Genomic DNA, 21,197 nt, shown 5'->3' with positions numbered 1-21,197 from the left:
CATTTAAATTTTTGTTAAACGATGACCTTGTAATGTAATCGGATTACAATGTGTTTGTTTTGTAATCTAGATACAAAATTTCATTACATTTTGTAATCTAGATTATATATATTACAAGTTAAAAATGAAACCAAACAAATTAACCAACCTTATAATATAATCTGAATTACATTATAAAATAGATTACCTCTGTCAAACACAGTCTTGTCAATAGAAGAATAAAGTCAATATTCGTATGATGCGAGAAAAAGCTGTTTTATGATTATTATTTTTTAAATTGTCAGCTTTAAAAAATATTTTTGGGAGATTTAAAATAGAGGAATAAAGGAAGCGACATTCTTCATCGGTACGTAATCTGCGAGATGAGCATTTTCCGGATTTTAAAAATAATAACAAGTATTTTATTTTATTTTATTTGTTTAGAATCATACTTTTTTGGTTCTCATTCGTTTCCTATCAGCGGAGGAGGCGATGGTGACGGATTCGAAGTCTTACGACCATCGTCGGTCTCCGACTTCTTCCGCTTCTAGTCTTCTCCTCTTCTCCCCATCTCCTCGGGCCTCCTCCTCAGATCTGTTTCAGCCATTTCTCGGCGATTTGGAACTCCATTTCTCGGCGGAGCCGGGAAACGAGAATAGTGTTTTACAATGATTGAATCGGTGCTTGCGGCAGAGGGAGGGAGGGAAGGAGAAAGTTGAGGTTGTTTGAGTAAATGGCAAGGAGGATATGGAAGCGGTTTCAGGCGAAGGAGGCGTCCGTCGAGCTGCCAAACCAGCTGATACAGGACAAGCCCCTTCTGCCATTTCTGATTCTGCTATTTCTCTTCGCCTGGGCCGTGGAGAGGTGGTTGGTGCCCTTCTCCAACTGGGTGCCGCTTGCCGCCGCCGTCTGGGTTACTATCCAGGTGAGTGGTCGCTGCTGTCTGTGATCCGTGTGCCGTTTTTTTTCCTCCTGCGGAAAGGTAGATCCTCAGTGGTTCGAATTAACCTTTTGTTGAATTGTTTTTTTTTTTCTGTTTTTTTTTAATGTTACTAGAGTTCTTCCGGAAAGGTAGCTCCCTTTTTGATGGTTCGCATAAGGATTTTTTTTTCTTTTTTTTTTTTGTTTGAGATCTCGGGTGCTGTTTATATGATTATTTGAGAGAGAGTTTTGCGAGATAAGATATATGTAACAGATCCCAAACAGTCGAACTAGTCCGTCACTGTTATATATATATTTTGTTATTGTCTTTCCTAAATGAATTTTCACTCAGTCCCTTCACTTTCTATAGGGCTATAAACGAGTCGAGCTTTAGGGTGTTCAAGCTTGCTTGATAAGTTAACTGAACCGAGCCGAGCTTAAAATGAACTAAGCTTTTGGAATGATTGTTCAAGCTTGACTTGATTTATTTTTTATGAGCTTGAGCTTGGTTCATTTAGATGTTATCGAGCTCTCAATTCAAGCTTGGCTTGAGCTTGGTTCGAGCTTGGCTTGAGCTTGGTTCGTTTAGATGTTATTGAGCTCTCAATTCAGGCTTGTTTGATTGCTTGAAACTTTTAGTTGTTTGATTGGTTATTGAGCTTAATAATTTAAACTTATTTTTTTATTTTATTTTATTTTATTATTTATTTAATATATTGAAAAGTGTTTTATTAATGAATATGGTTCGTGAACATTGTTCATGAACGTTGTTCACGAATGTTAACGAGTTGAACACATATATGTTTAAGCTTGTTTGTTTAGTTTAACGAGCTGTTCAAGCTTGTTTGTTTAATTAATCTTATGTATATTGAACGAACATAAACAAGCTCTTATCAAGTCGAACATCAAGTTTGTTCATGAACACTTGGTTCATTTATATCCCTAACTTTCTATACTTTGATGGTTTAGCTCCGGCCAAAGCAACGGAGTCCGTCATTGATACAAATGGCTTCGACACGTTTGCTGTGGGCGACAGATATAGCAAGCAGATCATATAACTAGGACTATTTTCAGGATCATCTTCAGACTGTTTGTCAGGATGGTGACTGGATGTGGATGGTTTTTGACTATATCAAATTATTAGCCTGGTTAGCAATAGAATATATCTCTGGTTGAAAGCTTGGAAATGATGCTGTTGGTATTGATTGATAGAGGACCTGAACTTAATGGACACGTTCCTTTTTTGTTCCCCATTGAAAAGAAGACACTTGAAAGGTTTTTTAAGCACCCCGTTCATGAACCTCTTCGGCTAATTGGGTTTATTATTATTATTATTTTTTAATATGAGTTGACTTCTTTATCATCTTTTGCTACTATATGGGTTGACTTTGACACACATGTGCACTAGGTGGGTTGCGGTTCAAATAGTCAAGCCACTTCATGTGTCTGACAAGAGAGATTTTATATTTTTTTAAAAAATTATTCTCATTTAGAAACGTTGTTTTTTTTATTGGAATTGGCTTTCTTGTGGCTCCTATGATTGATTCAAGTTTACTTTTATCCCGTATTTTGAGTTGGTTGTCGCATCTTAGGACAAAATTGGTGTATGCTTTGCGCAGTGCAAGCCAATATTTTCTCTAAAGAGTGTCGCTATGCTAGTGCTTCAACTAGATAACATGTTTCTAACTCTATTTTCATTTCCTTTAAATTTATAGTGCTTTACTGACTGTGTGCTAGTTCTTTTTTTTTTTTTTTTTTACTGCTTAAGGGAATTATTTCTAATGGGAACCCTTGGTAGCCCTCTCTACCTTTAAATATGTATTGCTGACTAAAAGAAATATCGCAAGCAATCTTTGACTGCTTACAATTCACACATGACTCCCTAACACCTCTCCCTTATGTTGATTCAAATATATTATAGAAGTCTAATTTGTCACAAATATGCTCAACCACTCTTAACTATTTGGTGAATAAATTTACCAAATGATTGTTAAAACTAACAGTGATAATCTTATTGGATTGGTCCTTTTTTCTGATGAAGTCAATATCTATATGGTTTATCCTCTTGTGACATACAAGATTTGAACTAGAGTCTAAGCCCTCCGATGATTTGGAATTTTGATGGACCATAGTTATTAAAAAGTTCAAATAGAAAATTATCTATGTTATAGCCGCGATTCGATGTCTGATGCTCCCCATCATGCATATGCATCTCCAACTACAATTGGCTGACATTAGGTAAGAAATGTATCTTTGAAGATTTTAGTCAAAACAAGTATTCCGTCACTAAGTTCTTGAATTTTTGCATAGTTGATAGAAATATTCTATCATTAAGTTCTCCTTTTGAGTTTTCTTTCTAGATAAATAATCCAATGCCCAAACCATACATTTACCTTTGAACTTGTTTTCCTGAGGAATGGAGTTTTTGCAAGGTTAGAGTGTCGCCCCCCCCCCCCAATGAAAGATGGAACTTTAGTATCTATAGGTAGTTTTTACCATTGCTGCTGGAGTTCCTTCTTCCTGCATGTTAGAAATGTGGCAATTAGTTACCTTAGGGTGCTACCAACTGAAATTCTTTAATTATTAGGGAACATTATAGTGACCAACTGACCATGGAGTTTTGATACATTTTCTTAAAGGCCATGGCCACATGTACCCATATCTTTTAACATGCTGGCAATGACTTTAGCTTTCCTACCAGTATATTTCATCTAGAAAATTGGGTATTATTTGGAGTGAGAGTGCAGATAACCAAGGAATGCCAAAGCATGAGAAGCTGGGTAGAGAAATAGGCATTTTGCAATATATTACTATTAGCATTTAAACCAAGGTTATTTCTCAGCTGAGATAACTATATTGTTCATTTGATTTCTTGGTCAAAGTTATAACTATTTTGTTCATTTGATTTCTTGGTCAAAGTTAAAGTTATGTTTTTCTTTTCTGTGCAATAAATTTGTTTGAACATAGGGATTATTTCTTTATTCACCTTTATTTTCCTTGCAGTATGGTGAGTTCCAACGCAGGCAGCTTGAGGAAGACATGAATAAAAGATGGAAGCAGCTAGTCTTAAATACATCAGTATGCTTTTGTCTATATGATTTGCAATTATCCTAGGATCGACAAGTGATTTATTTGTAAACATTATGCAGCCTACCACACCATTAGAACCTTGTGAGTGGCTGAACAAGCTTTTGGTAGAAGTTTGGCCTAACTATATGGAACCAAGACTTTCAAAAAGGTTTTTCTTAATGGTAGAGGTAAGTAGATTCATTGAATTGCTACTGTATATAAAGCAAGTTTGGAAATGTAAGGAGTCTAACAACCTGCTAATACCTTGTGGGAGAATCTCAGTTTCAATTATTTGACTTAGCTTTGTACCTATATATTCAAATACTTAGTTAGGCCTAAATGCTTTATATATGAGTTGTAATCTCCTTAAGTGAATCATAACACTTCTAATATTTTTCTCTCTCATTTGGTACTTAGAGCAGATCCTGTATTCATTAGGATTGAGACCACAAGTTTGAAACTATGATGCAGCCTCTCCCTCCCTCTATTATAAGTCATAATTCTATTTCTTCCCCTTTGGCAACCATCTATCTCTGTACAGTTCACAGTGATTTTATCTGTGCCTCCTCTTCCTCTTTATCTCAAGATGAACTATGAACTATGCTTAAAATTTTATCATCAACTTTTCATCTTTTATTCATCTTGTGGGCATGATTTAAGATGGCGTTAGAGTATTAGTTACTGTCTACATCACCCAACATGTCCGTGTATCTCTTGACATCTTCTCCCTCTCTTGGGGTAAATGATAGCAAAATTACTTCCCTCCTTTCTTAGAAAGATGTTGTAAACCTAATTTCTCTTAATTTGCAACAGCTTTATGAGCATCTCAATTCATTGCAACTTTGAAAAGATAAATTAGGCTTTGCCCGTTTTCTAGTACTCTCGACGCTCTTGCCAATGAGTGGAAGGGAGGTAGGTAGGCAGGTTGAAAATAGAGGCCGGTAGTAGCGGTGCTCCCCTTCACCTATTTTGTCATTTTTGTCAGATTGCTGGCAAAATTTGGTAGTGGCGGTGGTTGTACCTCTTGGAACTCCTTGAGGTGGGCCAGGATAGTGATCTTCAAAGGGAGAGTCATTTTTAGATCCCGTCTCCTTGATTGATGGCTGCTACCTTCTCATTGCCTCTTGTTTGCGATCATTCACTAGATCTCCTTAAGAGAAGATGAGCATGTTTTGATTCTCGTAGAAGGAAAAGCAAGGTTAATGTTTGAGGGAAAGGGTGGTGTTGCATCGAGAAGGGCAGATTTAATACTAAAGCCCAGCATCACGAGTAGGCAGAGAAGGCACTACTGAATCTAGAAACATGATGACAAGACTGGTGGAGGTCCAGCTCACGGTCTTGTGGAGAGTGGCTCCTTTATTGCTTGTACAAGCTGAAAGTGGTAGCAAATGCTGTGGTCGATGAAGACAATGTCAAAGAGAGTTGTTTTCTGTGGTATCACTGATGGAGCAGGTTGAGAGGTGTTTGTTGTGGTGTCACTGATGAAGCAGGTTCTGGTGGAGAGGGGATTAGGTCAAAGGCCTAAGGAGTTCATGATTGATGGTGCCTCTCTCCCTCTTCTTTGCTTGTTGTTTCCCTACGTGGTTGAGGTGGTGAGTGCAATCATAGGGGGCTAGTAAATCACAAATTGCAGGATGAAGGCCATACGGAGGAGATCACATATTAAAAGATCTCTCAAATTGATGGAGCGTGTGGCAAATAGATTAAGAGGTAGTGTGCAAAGGAGAAGGGTGAAGGGGTTGGAGGTGGTGCCCGAGTGAAAGATGGGAGCTCGAAGAGGTTGTGCAGTACCAGCAGACAAAGTTGTGCAAGGATGGAGCACTGATGGGTTGTCTAGTAGCTATAAAACGAGACAGAGGGATAGAGGATTGAGAGATGAGGAGGAGGTTGACATAATGAAAATTCTCCATTGGTAAAATCTCAACTTTAAAAGTCTCCAATAATTGTAAAATTTGGGATAAGAAAATGATTATATTGTTTCGAGATAACAATCACAAAAGATTTATATAGATTCGTTAAAAAAATTCTAAATGAACTATTGATGTGATTGATATGAGACTAATCTCGCTAGATCAATCCCATTAATCTAATATCTCTAAAGAAAATTTCATAGTTTTTGGATATTAAGGCTACCTTAACATAGTTGTATTTTGTGTAGCTGAGAACTTGAGATGTAGTAGACAAAATTTCCTTCATTAGAGGCCTGAAAATATATGTGATTTTAGTTATCATAATCTAAAAATGCCAAATTGTTTAAAAGTAACATTTTTGGTTCTGCTTCTATGAAATCCTTTTAAACCCAATTAACAGTCTTTTCTTTTTATTCAACAACAGAGGTTTTTTCTATAAGTGGGTGCACAAGATGGAAGGGGCATTTTATAGTTCAGTATACGAACATATTTTGTTCATTATGTTCTACAATCAACTTATTCAATCTCAGGGATTACCATTGTCCTGATAACTTTCTAGGGGAAAATTCTCACGTGCTCATGATTCCCATGAATGAAATCCCCAAATAAGCAAAATAAAACTGGAGTACCAATAATCATCTGAAGCAAGCAGCTTTGAGTTTTTGATATAGGTACAAATTTTTAAGAAATGTAGATAAGTTGAGTAACTTTTCCCTCATATTCCAGAGTTAAAAAAAAAACTAAAGGGAAAGCTGGCAATTTGGATTTTGTAATCCTATAAACTAGAGGATTCTACTGAACCCAAGCGTACATGATGTGGGTGTCTTAGCCTTCTTGCATATACACATACCTATCATGAATGCTTTTTTACCCACTTCCTTTTTAATTTTTTGTTTACACCAAGAATCATAAACTATGACCGGCATATGAAGACAGACACTTCTTTGCCATGCTATCTGCAAATGCTAAAAAGATGGACCAGGAGTAATAAGAAAGTTGGCGAAGTGTGATTTTCTGCAAGACTATTTTTGAACTGTCCATTAGCTAACTGAAATTTTCTTTAAATTTTTCAGAGGATGCTAAAGGACCGGAAACTAAAGTTGATTGTAAGTGCATCCTTGTCATGTTTACACATTAACGCTATGCTGCAGAAGAGTAAGAACTCAGCCATTGATTCGAGGATACTACCTGCTGCAGGAAAAAATAGAACTTCAGCAGTTCTCACTAGGTTCTTGTCCACCTAATTTTGGACGAAATGGCATGCAATGGATTACTTCAGGTGATCAGGTTTGAGACTTGGATTCTGCTCAAGTATACAGAGGATTTTCTTAATTGTTATAATCAGGATTCAGTAATAATTTTAATCATGTTTAACTTGTAAATTGGTAAACAGGTATAAGACTGCAAATAGCAACTACTTTTTGTTATTGATCCAGTGAATAAGTAACTAATGTGGGTTAGATCGGTAGACTTTCCTCTGATCTTTTTAAAAAAGTTTCTATTTGTGGTCTTGTCATAGGGCCCCCAATCTTTTTATCAACAGCAATGAGTTAGTCTTGGTACCACCTTCTTCTGGACAAGTTGAGGAAATGAACATGGTTCTAATTACGACATGTTTACAGTTAGGTTTGGTTTGATTTGACTGTGTAATAGTTCGATCTAAGCTTAATGGCAATGATGAGAAAACATTTAAAACAGAATAAACATTTATCCATGGCAATGATAAGAAACATTCAAAACAGAATAAACATTTACCCTTTTGATATAGTCTATAAGGTATTATCACAAGAAAGAAATGATACCTTTATCTTACAATGCCAGAAAGTTCCATTATTTAAACCAATACAACAACAACCAAACATTATTCCAGAGGTCGGCTATATGGATCCTTTTACGTCATTGGACTCTATCCCCTACTATATCATCATCTATATTTAAATAAATTTTATTTTATTTTATTGTTGCCAATCAAGTCTTTTTTTGTCTTCCTCTTCCTCATTTGATGTGCGTGTTTATCATAGTTTTACCTCGCCTAACTGGAACATTTATGGGTTATCTAAGTACATGCTCGTACCATCTTAAACTTGTCTCTTGGAGTTTTCCCTCAATAGATACAACTCCGACTTTCTCTTTAATGTTCTCATTTTATATTTTGTCCATCCTCATATATCCATGCATTCTCATTTCTACAACTCTCATCTTCTGCTCATGTGCTCTAGTTATAGCCCAACATTTAATTCCATATAACATAGCAGGTCTAAATGCGATTTTGTAAAATTTTCTTTTAAGTTTTAGAGGTACTTTACGATCACATAAAACACTCGACACTCTCTTTCATTTCAACTATTCTGCTTGTATTCTATGTAAGACATCTCTCTCAATCCCTCCATCGTTTTAAAAAAATAATTCTAAATATTTAAAGCTCTCAGTTCTAAACAATTCATTATCTCCTATCTTAACAATTGTCTCATTACGTCTAATATTACTAAAATTAAATTTCATATATTTTGTCTTTATTCTATTAAGCCTGAAATCTTTTTCTTCTAGTGTTTTCCGCTAAGATTTTAGTTTAGCATTTACTCCTTCATGTGTTTTACCTATCAAAATAATATCATCTGTAAATAACATGTACCAAGATACTGTGTCTTTAATGTGTGCAGTGAGTTCGTTCATAATTAGTGTAAAAAGATAGGGATTTAGAGCTAATCCTTGATATAACCCTATCTTTATTGGAAATACTTCAGTTACTCCGCTTCAAGTCTTTACTCTAGTCGTTTCATCCTCATATATATTCTTAATTAGTTCAACATATGTTACGCTAACACCTCTCTTTTATAGAATTCTCTATATAATTTCTCTTGCGATTTTATCGTAAGTTTTTTTTAAGTCAATGAATACCATATGTAGATCTTATTTTTGCTCTCGATATTTTTCAATTAGTTGTCTAAGAAGATGTATAGCTTCTATTGTGACCTTCCAGAAATAAACCCAAATTAATTTTCAATTATCGTGATCTCTTTCCTTAATATTTTTTCTATTACTTTTTCCCAAAGTTTCATGGTATGACTTATTAATTTAATACCTCTATAATTTGCACAATTTTGTATGTCTCTCTTGTTTTTATATAAAGGAACTAGAGTATTTACCCTCCATTGATTAGATTTTTTTTTTTCTTTTTCATTTTCAATATCATGTTAAATAATTTTGTAAGCTATTCAATACTTTGTTTTTCTAGGCACTTTCATATCTCTATCATAATATCATCTGGTCCAACGACTTTTTCATTGTGCATTCCATTTAAAGTTTGTTCTACTTCTGAAGTTTGAATTTACGATAAAAATTTAAATTTTTATACTCATTTAATCTACTTAAATTACCTAAGTTAAGTTGGTCATCTAAACCTTCATTGAAAAGTTGATTGAAAATACTTTCTCTTTTATTTCTCCATTGTTTACTAGTACTGTATTCATCTTTAATACATTTTATTTGGATAAAATATTTTGCCTTCCTTTCTCTTATTTAGCTATTCTATAAATGTCTCTTTCCCCTTCTTTTATATTCAATTTTTGATATAATCATTCAAAAGTTGTATTATTTGTTTTATTCATTACTTTCTTAGCTTCTTTCTTGACTATTATATATTTTTTTAAGTTTTCTCATTCTTACAAATATATAATTCTTTATAAGTTCGTTTTTTCTTCATTTTCTCTTGTACTTTCTCATTCCACCATCAAGATTCCTTACTTAGTAGTGCATGTCTCTTTGATTCACCGAGTACACTCTTAGTTAATATTTTTAACTTTGATACCATCTTATTCCATGTCGTATTAGAGTTATTGTATATTTCACCTAATGCTTGTACTCCTACCTTCTCCTTAAATATATTTTGCTTCCCATCTTTTAACTTTCATCATTTAATTTTAGGAGTCGTATATATTTTCTTTCTCTTGATACTATACTTAGGGCGTATATTCAACACTACTAATATATGTTGGGTAGTTAAGCTTTCTCAGGGATGACCTTGCAATCTTTATAAACTTTATATCCTCTTCCTAACCATAAATAAGTCAATTTGCGATTTATTATTTTCACTTTTGAACGTGACCAAGTGTTCTTCTCTTCTCTTAAAAAATATATTAGCTAATATAATGTTATATGCTATCTCAAAATCCAATATAATTTTCCCTTCTTCATTTCTCGTTCCAAACTCATAACTCAATGTACCTCTCATATTCCTCATTTTTCATTTCGACATGCCTATTTAGATCACCTTCTATTAAAATCATTTCATTTGATGGAATGCTTTGTAATACTTCATCTAGGTCTTCCCAAAATCTTGATTTTGGTAGCTTCATCTAATCTTACTTACGGTGCATATATGCTAATTACGTTTATAGTTTCTTTCGCCACTATTACCTTAAAGGCTATAATTCTATCTCCTTTTCTATTTACTTAATGAACTATCTACAACACTACTCACTCTATTTCTTGTTTTACTCTTTTTTGTGTACCATAACTTAAAACCCAAGTTCTCTATTATCTTTGCTTTCTCGTCTACCCATTGTCTCTTGTACACACAAAATACTAATTCTTCTCCTAATTATCGTATCTACTACTTCTATTGATTTATCCTATGTTCCATGTTCCAAATTTTAGACTATTAATTTTTCTATAATATTTGTTCTTATTCGACCTATGGTGGGAGAACTCTTGCCTATTTAACACTACACTAAAGTTCTCATGGAAATATAGCGATCCTTGCCTAGATGTTATAATTGGATCCTGCAATGCGAACTCTTGCATATTTAGCATTACACCCGAGTTCTGGAAATGTACCGTCCTTGCCGAGACGTTACAGTCAGATCCTGCAACGCGTTCCTTCTGAGGAACAACCTAGCATTAGCACAATAGCTTAATGGATTCATTCATTGAACATTTATCATAGTTTAACGCTGGCTGACAACCTAACGCAACTCTCCTATGTAAACCAATAGGACCATAAAATGAAAAACATAGAATTTTGTTCTAAAATATGTCAAATTACTTATAGTAATAAACTCAAATCAACATCCTTATAAACATTATAGTAAAACTTGTCCATGTTATGAAAATTTAGAAGTCCAAGGATGAACAGGTGTATCTTGTATTATTAAGTTTGTTTATCAAGTGTGCTGGATTAAGTCCCAATTTTATACCAATATAGCTGTATTTTCTTAAATATTTTGGATGAGTTTTTCTGGTAATTGAGCATATTAGATCCAATGATTAACAGGTATCTTGTATTATTAAATTTCTTTGCCAAGTCTGCAGAATTTAATCCTGGTTCTATGCTTAAACTTGATATGAATATAACACTATTTTCTTAAATATTTTGGATGAGTTATTCTGGAAATTGAACCTATTAGATGTGATATGCTATTTTCCGGTGTCATTAGTCCTACATATTTTTCAAATAATAGACCTTGTACATTTTTTTTATTTGCTTATTATACTCGCTCCCTTGGATACTTTGCCTGTTTACATTAAATGATAGAATACATTTGAATACCAGCCTGAACATTCACAATTTTCTTCACTTACAGCAAGTTATGCGATTGGGATTTGATTGGGATTCTGTTGGCACGAGCATATTATTGCATGCTAAGTTGGCACTTGGAACAGCCCGCATTATCATCAATAGCATTCATATCAAAGGAGATGTACGGAAGTACTTCCCCTTTCCTAGTTTTGGTTGTCTTTATAGTACTTTGCTTTTGCTAGATATTTTTTATGAAGTGATATGTTCATTAAACACAATTTGTGGCTTTGAATGGACCAATGGAGTTGAGATACCAAAGGAATAGAATGAATGGTTTCAGTTTTCGTATTACTGCTTTGGTTTGATGCCCATTTGAACTTGGTGTATCCATTTGATCTAGCTTTCTATTAATTCTTATTTCAGAAGGTTCTAGTGGCAGATATGAAGACATTCCGGTATATCAAATATCAGTTGGAATAAGCTTATACTGTCATATAATGTATCACAACCAAACTAGTTATCTATCATCAATTCTTAACAGATATAACCGTGCTGCCAATTGTTTATGAGTTCTATATATGCTGAGATAGTTACCTCATAGAATATAGTTTTGTGTCACTTCTTGCATATTCCAGAGAAATTGTCAGCCTCTATCATTCCAACATATAGGATCAATTGATAGTGCAATGTGGAAGATGGGATTGCTAGAGGGGGAGGGCGTGAATTGCAAACTTGCAAATAAACCGTCTAATTTTCTCTTGCTATGTAATTAGCAAGGACACACACATTAGTATATAATGTGAACTAATGAAAACATAGAATCAAGCGTGCCAAGAGACTCATGTTGCTACGTTAAAGACCTATGCACACAGAGTCACTATTTTTCTCCTATTCATTAAAGGGCTAAAGGTGAAGAAACCTCTTAATACACTTAGCAAGAATACATATAAAGAATAAGGCAATGGAGGCTTAAAAGGAGAGCAATGTAATTAACTAATTATATTTAAGTGTGTATGTGTAATCTTCGAGCCTCCTTTATAGTCCCTACCTTCAATAGTCGAGTTTGTCGACTGTTTAGGTTGACCAAAAGCACTTTCGATCCCATTGACCTCATCCATGAACAGGTCTCCTTCTATCCACATTTGCTGATGTGGCAACTTTTTGGTCGACTAGATCCACTCCGGTCAATATGATCCTCATTTAATACAGATGTTTGATTGTCTCATTCGAATGTGATCCACGTGTACTTTGGTCGACTGGATCTTGTTCCAATCGCTTGTAGCTCCCAAATAGATTAGCTTGTAACCTGTTCAAAGAAAAATATTATTGACTACATATGTTAATCGGATTCATTCTTGGAACTCAAACTCAAGTTGATTATGACCAAGCCCGCTTAAGATGAGTTCTACCCTTGGTCCCAAATACAAGTTCACTCAACTCATCTCACAAACAACTTCCCGTGCTTCTTGCTCCACCGGCGTACTCTTCCTCCAAGACTCTCGTCCCTTGGATGCATTGAGTCCGTCGGCTTCCTTCTTGTATCATCCTTCTACACGCTTACGTCTTTTGCTCTAAGAAGAGTTGTTTCTGATACTTTTTTGTCTTTCCAGTCCCTCGGATGTCCTATACCACCCTTCACCATATTACATCAAACCCTAAGTCATCAGGTGGTCTTGTGTATTCTCCCAATTCTCTGCACACTTAGACACATATTAAACCACAAGGCAAGCCTAACTTACACCCATTTGCCCAAACATCAAAACCGTGGTCATCACCACACAAGGTACCAATGATTGCTCCTTTAACCGTTCGGAGTACTAACATTATACGCTAATGGTTAGAAGTTTTATATATGCAGAAATTAGAATGATCTTGAGAATACATTTTTATCTCATTTAAGTGAGAACTAACTTATTAGCTGTTATTGTATTAATATATGCCATTCTCAACTGCTAACGGTTTCCAAGCTCTATTTTAAACACTATCATATCATCATCCTTAAACCAAGGAGTCAAGGACCATTTTTTTTTTATGGTGCAGTTACTCTTAAGACCAATTCTTGATGGTCAAGCTGTCCTCTATTCGTTTGAATCAACTCCTGACATTAGAGTAAGTGTTGCATTTGGAAGTGGTGGCTGTCAGACACTTCCTGAGACAGAGCTACCTGGTGTTCGCAGTTGGTTGGTGTGTTCCTCATCCAATTGCAATTCTAGTGTTGCCAACACTATTTCATTTTCTGATCTTTAATTTCCTATACAAGTTAATCTTCTTGCTACATCTTGTTTTATACTATTTTTAGGTAAAGCTTTTCACAGAATCAATAACTAAATTGTTAGTTGAGCCTCGCTGCCATTGCTATTCTTTGCCAATTGTGGATCTACATAAGAAAGCTGTTGGAGGTGTACTCTCTGTTTCTGTAGTTTCAGCCAGTAATTTAGACAAGATTAACTTAACAGTCAACAATTCAGAAACTTGCCAAAGCTCTAGTGGGAGCATTCAATTGCCAGGAAATCTTGGGAACAAGGCTTTGCAGACATTCATCAAAGTGGAAATTGGTAATTTAACAAGAAGAACAATTGTTTGTGATGGTTTAAATCCCAGATGGGATACTACCTTCAATATGATGCTACATGGAGAAACTGGAATTTTGAAATTTTACCTTTATGAATCAAATGGAAGCAGCATGAATTCGAACTACTGGACCAGCTGTGAGATAAAGGTACTGGTGTCAATATAAGATTCCCAATTTTATTAGTTCTTGACATGCAATCTTACTCGTTAACAAATCAATATAAGATTCCTAATTTTGTTAGTTATTGACATGTGATCTAACACATTAACAAATTCTCACAACTGGGATCAGATGAAGTATGTTGCAGATGATTCTACAATGTTCTGGGCAATAGGACAGGGATCTGGAATGGTGGCAAAACAAGCTGAAAATTGTGGGACCGAAGTAGAAATGACTATTCCATTTGAAGGACCATTTAGCCAAGCGGAGGTAAATATTCTTTTCTAAGACATTAATAAATGTTATTTGTGATTCTCGTTGCATAATCATTTTTAGTACTTATTTGAAAATCATTGCCATGAATCTATTTCTGTATCAATCAGTAGTTGTTTTCTATGTTAGGCTTGTGAACATTTCTGTTATCTTGTTATTACTTGCCCTATCAATGCAATGAGGTGCTTGCTTGTAAGGAGGCAATTCCTTGATAGTTACTAATATTTTCTAGTAGTAGTTTTCAATGGATTTATTTTTCTTCCAAGCACCTGGCTGAGTAGATTATCTAGCCTTTGGCTTTCGCTATTGGATGGTTCCCATCATTAATCTTTGTTGGCGACAACACTGATCAATTGACAGTTATTAAATCTTTGTTTAATCTATTAGATTTTTTAAGGTGTCTTTTTCTCACTAGTCGTAAATGACCTTCATTTTGCTTGTTCATCTATATAGGTTTTAATCTCTCAGTTTCTGTAATAATGGAATTATTTCATTATTGCTGTGCAACTAAACTATGTCTAATATACACTAACACTCGAGCCAAGAAGATAGCTTTATAATTTTTTCTGCTTTCAGTTAACTCGGTTATTCTTGTTCCCAGTTAATTCTACATAAAATTATTGAATTGTCAACTATTCATGGTTGAATTTATGTAACTTCTCTTGCAGCAAAATTTCTGACGTGGTTTCATTTATTTCAGTTAACAGTCAGGCTTGTTCTTAGAGAATGGCAATTTTCAGATGGTTCTACTATCTTGAGTAAATCTGTCCCTCATTACCTTCAGACAAGAACAGAAAGGAAGCTTAAAGTTACTGTACTTGAAGGAAGGAATCTGGCCACTAAAGAAAAATCTGGAAAATGTGATCCCTATGTTAAGCTTCAATATGGAAAGGTTGGCTGCAAAATTATACTGTCTTCATAATAAGCTCCTCTTGAATACTGAATATGTATCAGAACAATGCTTACTTAATTCTTCTAACCTGCAAATGTTTATAGGCTTCTTACCGAACAAAAACCATTCCTAACAATGCAAGTCCAGTGTGGAACCATGAGTTTAATTTTGATGAAATAGGAAGTAGCAGTGAGTATCTCGAGATCAGATGTTACAACACAAATATCTTTGGAGATGAGAATATAGGAAGTGCAAGAGTGAACATGGAAGGAATTTCTGAAGGTTCCAGCAGGGATGACTGGATCCCTCTAGAGAGAGTTAATTCTGGTGAAGTGAAACTCCTAATAGAAGTAGTGAAGAATGATGATGATGAAATTTCAAAGGTATGTGGTTAATATTCTTTCTCAATACCTTCATTAGAAAACAAGTTATACTTTGTTCCCATTTTCCAATCTAATATTTCAAATTAAGAATATATTTGTAGTTTAATGGATTGAATGTTGTGCTCATCCTCATTTAGGTCATGCAATATTTTGTTAAAAGTTATGTGCATGTTTGGTTTAAGTGTTTTATGTTTCTTTTTCTGATGTGTGTAACTTGTAATTTTATAGAATCCAGGAATGAAACAGGGATCTGGCTGGATTGAACTAGTACTTATTGAAGCTAAGGATCTAGTTGCTGCTGATGTAAGGGGAACAAGTGATCCTTTTGTAAGGGTTCATTATGGGACTTCCAAGAAACGAACTAAGGTTAGGAAATTGTCCTACATTTAAATTCATAGTTGCATTAGCAAGTGGATATCTGGGTGGGTTTCTTTTTCTTTTTTGAAATCTTAATTCATTTAACCAGTAGTTGGGCATATTTTATGATTGTACATAAGTATCTGAAAAGGTAGCATGTATGTTAATCATTGGATGGCAAAATGGATTTTTTCCACCAGAGCTAAGTCGAGATCAATATTACTAGTGAAGAAATAAAGACTATTCTTATTGTTCCTTCTAAGTTTTGTCACCTTCTCTTTTTACTTCACAGCACACACACAACCTACTGAACTTCTTGTTGGGTGATGCATCTTCACAACTTATTTTGAGACATTACCTGAATTACACAATTTGCAGATATCTTATTTATCCTGTTCTAGGTTTCAACTTTGACGCCCCAAAACTTGTCCTGCTTATAACTTCTGGTTGCAGACTTGTGATCAGTTTGTTTCTTGACATGATTTTCATGATTTACAAATTCTCCCATTTTCCCTCTGAGTTTAAATACTAAATACACTGTTTCTATTTTAGTTTGTTGCTCACATCAGAGCATTGCTGGAGAATAATCTAGCAATTTATACCTTCACCTTCCAGGTCATTTATAAAACATTAAATCCGGAGTGGAATCAAACATTAGAGTTTCCTGACACCAGCAGTCCCTTAACCCTGCATGTTAAGGACCATAACACTGTGCTGCCGACATCTAGTATAGGGTACTGTACAGTTGAATATGAAGGCTTGCTCCCAAATCAAACAGCTGACAAATGGATTCCTCTTCAAGGAGTAAAGAATGGGGAGATCCATGTGAAAATAACAAGAAAAAGACCTGAGGTACAGAAGAAATCCAGCTTGGATACTCCTATTTCTTCATTTGACAAAGCACACAATATATCTACACAGGTAAAATTTTTAATTGTTTTCTTCTCTTTTAGTAATTTGTCCTTCCTAACAGAATATGATTGGGTTTCATTGCATAATCTGTGAAACAATTAACAAATATCCATGCTTTCTTTGGCATATCTTTAAAGCATCCCATGCAGTAATCTAGGGTATGCTACCAAGATGAGCAAGTGAAATATATATATATATATATATATATATATATATATATAAATCAGTGATTTTAATATGGATTTAGGTGTCACCCCTCATCCAGTGCCTATTGGCATTCTACACAGATAGTTTGACATCGGTTTACTGTGCTGGCCTCCATTTGTTGTATGAATTTACCTTCTATATCTTGTTAGCGATGATCTTTTGATTCTTGTTGCCACACCCTCAATTCTCTTGAAAAAGATAATTATAATTTGCGTCAGTAAAATTGTGTATTGAACCATCATCATTTCAAATTCCTATTTATGCTACTAAATTGCACAATCTTGTAATGATATTTATCAATCTCACTCGACACTCATGAAAAAGACTCCGACCACAGATTTCAAGGCTGAACTTGCTGAAACGCTTACAGAGTATAAATAAACTACAATAATAGCTTGATTCAGATTGTGGTTTCTGTGAAATAGTCTTATATTTACTTTTGTTTTGTAGCTTCAACCTTGAATATTTGTCTAAGAAAATATTTGAGAGTTTTCTCATTTTGATGTTACAGTTTTGGGGTTTATTGGAAATATTTTTTTAAATTTATGTTCTAATTTGGAAATTTAAAGAATCTCTAACCTAATATGTTAGACATGAACTTACAATCATATCCCTAGTCTGGATTTTCATGTGTATCGCTTGTATCAAACTCCAAATCATTTGTATCCGTCTCTATGCTGAATGTGTCTCGTTTCTTATTCCTCCATATGGATAGCATTGGCAAAAATGCGTAGCATGCTTATGTTGCCAATGTACCAATCTCAACACAATATTGAACCTTGTGTCCCACAAATATCGCCTATGCAGCATGAGGATTAAATCCGTGAAATCAATAGCTTCAGTCTACTCCGCATAATTATGTTGCTATCAACTTGAGGGGTGGGGTGAGGTGCTCTTATAATGTTCTTGGTCTAAGATCTAATTTTGAATCACAATCAACTCAACTGGAAAAAAGACCAACAAGCTGCCTATTTCATCATTTTAGCATTTTTCTAGGGCTCGCTCTAGTTATTTTGTTATTGGTATTCTAGGGCTCACGTGGATATATTGCATTGCAGATCTTTACATAATGTTCATAAGTACTTCAGATACTAGTCAGATTCTCCTTTAACTAAGATTAAGATTAGATATGCACCTGTGAGTGGATGGTATAACTATAGAAAGACTAGAAAGTGTTGGTCTTTGATGTACAACGACTTCATTTTCAATTCTAATCCTTCCTAATTTATATTTGACATGTGAAAACCAATTCAAAAAGGGGAGTCTTGGCAACGGTAAAGTTACTGCCGCGGAAACAATCTCTTGTAGAGTAGGGTAAGGCTGCGTACAATAGATCCTTTCCGAGACCCCATATTGGTAGGAGTTTCATGCACTAGACTTTCTCTTTTTTATGTGAAAACCAATTCAAGAGGTCAAAACTCACAGGTGAGTACTTATAGCCATGTAACCCCTCGAATGAATCTGTCATGAAAGAGTTTGTGTATCTTTATTTACTATTGTGAAAACATAGGTGGAGTGTGCTTCTGCTCAAACTAGATTACTAAATTATTCTTCAGTTATACATGGGCATTCACAAAGGTTTTTGATGAAGAATCTTATGTTAACGCCCAGGCATCCTTAACCTATCTATGATTTTAACTGGACACTATTCAATTCTTATGTTTGTATGCATAGAGCACCAAGAAAAAACGAGCACTTGAAATTTTCTTCTTGAATATTCAGATTTTTACTCCATCTGCATTCCATCTTCCTATTGCCTTCTGTATTTCCAATAAGGAAAATTTATTTTCTATTTGCAATGCATAAACCACAACTTGTTTGTGTTTTCCTTTTTTGTCTTACCCATATTGGGGTACTGAACTCCAATTTTTTAAATTCAGATGAGAGACATGTTGAAGCAATTACAATGCCTAATTGACAAGGGTGACCTAGAGGCGTTATCGCAGGCTTTGAGTGAGGTAAAAAATGCAGAAGATGACCAGGAGAAATACATGATTCAGCTCGAAAGTGAGAAGGCTCTGATGATCAGCAAAATCGACGAACTTGGTCATGAGGTCACAAGAGCATTCTCTGACCCCGCAAACTACAACACATGATTTTAGTCCCACTTAGAGTCCAAGAACAAATAAATGGTGTTTTACTTGACTATTATAGGTGTAAACTGGCATAATAAAAATCAAAAGGTGCACTCACATAATTTAGCAAGGATCACGCTGCTGCAAAACTATAGTGGCTGTGATGGCAGGACAACACGATCACAAATTAATATAGGAATGGGTTTGATTCCATGGCTGATTGTGGAAGTCTGAATCTGAGTGGGCTGGATCTTGAAGGAACGTTTGTGTATATTTGATAGCTGTTGGTTGAGCTTCTTGGATGTTGAGGTATGTCATGCATAACCATCAGATCGAATAAATTTAAGGTTTGATTAAATATCATTTCTATTTTCAACCAACATTTTTCCATGAATGCCAATAGTTTATATATGTAATGGAAGTTTGTTGGGTGTCAGCTCTAATGGGTGCACCTCGATCTTAGTATTGGGAAATAATTAATTTTAATGAAATGAATTCCCATACACGAAAATTTACCAGTTACATTGCCATAGTTATCAAACTTATAAATGATAAGAAACAATTTTTTTGTTAGGTTAGTTAATTCCCATACAAGAGAATGTTGGTGCGGTAGATACGGTTTGGATCAGAAGGGATGAATAGAACATTTGTAATTAAAAATTGATATTTCTCTTGCCAACGAACTGACAAGAGATAAATCTATATATATACTCGAATTAGAATTTACTTAGATTATAATTCTCGAATTGTTAGACTAAAAAATATGAAGAGCTCGACTAAGATCTCCTTTGAACAAGAGTTAGAGACAGATACTCCTTATAACAGTTGAGCACTAGACAAACGTAAAGAAATGAATATAGAAAACTAAATGTGTTGTTTTTGACTATGAGCCTGAGTCCTCATTTTATAGACTTCATCGTTGATGTGACCGTTTGCTGATATGACACTTCTAAGCACCTAAACTAGTCAAACTTAATCCACTCGACAACAATCCGCTCAACTGTTCTAGATGACTTTAGACATTTTGAGCACCTAAAGTGTGCTGAAGTGGATAGATCCGTTTCGACAACTCTTGTTGATGTTGCCACCCAATCTAGACGCCTGGAGTCCGAGCACTTGAATTCGTTCTAAGCGCCTGGAATGGTCAACTTATGAAGTTGACTGTTTTTCTTCTCTAGTAGCATGGGTGATTGCATCTCGGAATTCAACTCACTCCAATTCAATTCCAATCTTCTCGAACAATCTTTCTCCAAACTTCTCATCCCTTGAATACATACTTTGCATCCTTCACACACCACCATAATATTCTTTCGTAGCTCTCATACCTTGAATGCACTGAGCTCATCGGCTCTTGCATGCGCCTTCCGTCGTCTCCAATGCTCCTTAGCCATCAGATACCTATATGTTCTCTTAAATCTCTGCACATTTAGACATACAAATCAGATTGACAAGATCTAACTTAATTTGCATTGAACTCATATCAAAACTATGACTCAGCTACTTTGGTTGGATACTTACAAAAAAAAGCGATCAGTCTAATCCCATATTTTTTTATTGATCACTAGAGTAAATCCAAAAAATACTCGCATCAAGCCCATGGTGTCAGACTTTCACGGTCTGAAATCCACTGTGGACGGATTCTCCTCTAGATTTGTCTCGAGCTTATGAATTGAAGAACATATTCGAAGAAATTCTGGCTGTTGGTCGGAGTGATTTGTTTATTCAGATCAGCTAAGTTTATAGTAATGGATTTGAAAATTCAGAGGTAACATGATAGCCTTTCATCAACTTAATGTTAACAATTCAAATAAACAACTTACTTGATTAGACCCAGCAGCATAATTCAATAAGAATACAACAAAATGCAACTGAGAGTAAAACGCAAGAAAAACTCGAGCATACTTGAGTATGCAAAGAACCGAGTAGCAAATGGAGCCAGGACATACCTGTGGCATCGAATCTAAAGATCT

At 35.0% G+C, this 21,197-nt stretch overlaps 1 protein-coding gene across 2 annotated transcripts; it reads left to right on the top strand.

Annotated features, from left to right (window-relative positions):
- Positions 1–432: 432 nt before the first annotated feature.
- Positions 433–19,607, top strand: LOC121984584 (extended synaptotagmin-1-like). 2 transcript variants are annotated; one of them, XM_042537584.1, is made up of 14 exons: positions 433–904; positions 3,904–3,978; positions 4,050–4,157; positions 6,953–6,985; positions 7,077–7,166; positions 11,462–11,578; positions 13,438–13,581; positions 13,697–14,116; positions 14,261–14,398; positions 15,102–15,293; positions 15,398–15,676; positions 15,905–16,042; positions 16,649–16,954; positions 19,033–19,607. In XM_042537584.1, exons 1-14 carry the CDS (start codon positions 713–715, stop codon positions 19,246–19,248), a joined length of 2,448 nt encoding a protein of 815 aa, XP_042393518.1. In that variant the 5' UTR covers positions 433–712; the 3' UTR covers positions 19,249–19,607. The 2 variants fall into 2 exon arrangements, with proteins under 2 accessions (XP_042393518.1, XP_042393519.1); XM_042537585.1 differs by lacking the exons at positions 433–904; positions 3,904–3,978 and having other exon boundaries at positions 4,053–4,157; positions 7,077–7,158.
- Positions 19,608–21,197: the final 1,590 nt, after the last annotated feature.

The sequence above is a fragment of the Zingiber officinale genome, chromosome 5B (assembly GCF_018446385.1).
Source record: "Zingiber officinale cultivar Zhangliang chromosome 5B, Zo_v1.1, whole genome shotgun sequence".
In the NCBI taxonomy this organism is placed as follows: domain Eukaryota; kingdom Viridiplantae; phylum Streptophyta; class Magnoliopsida; order Zingiberales; family Zingiberaceae; genus Zingiber; species Zingiber officinale.
This window is presented reverse-complemented; position numbering and strand designations above follow the sequence as displayed.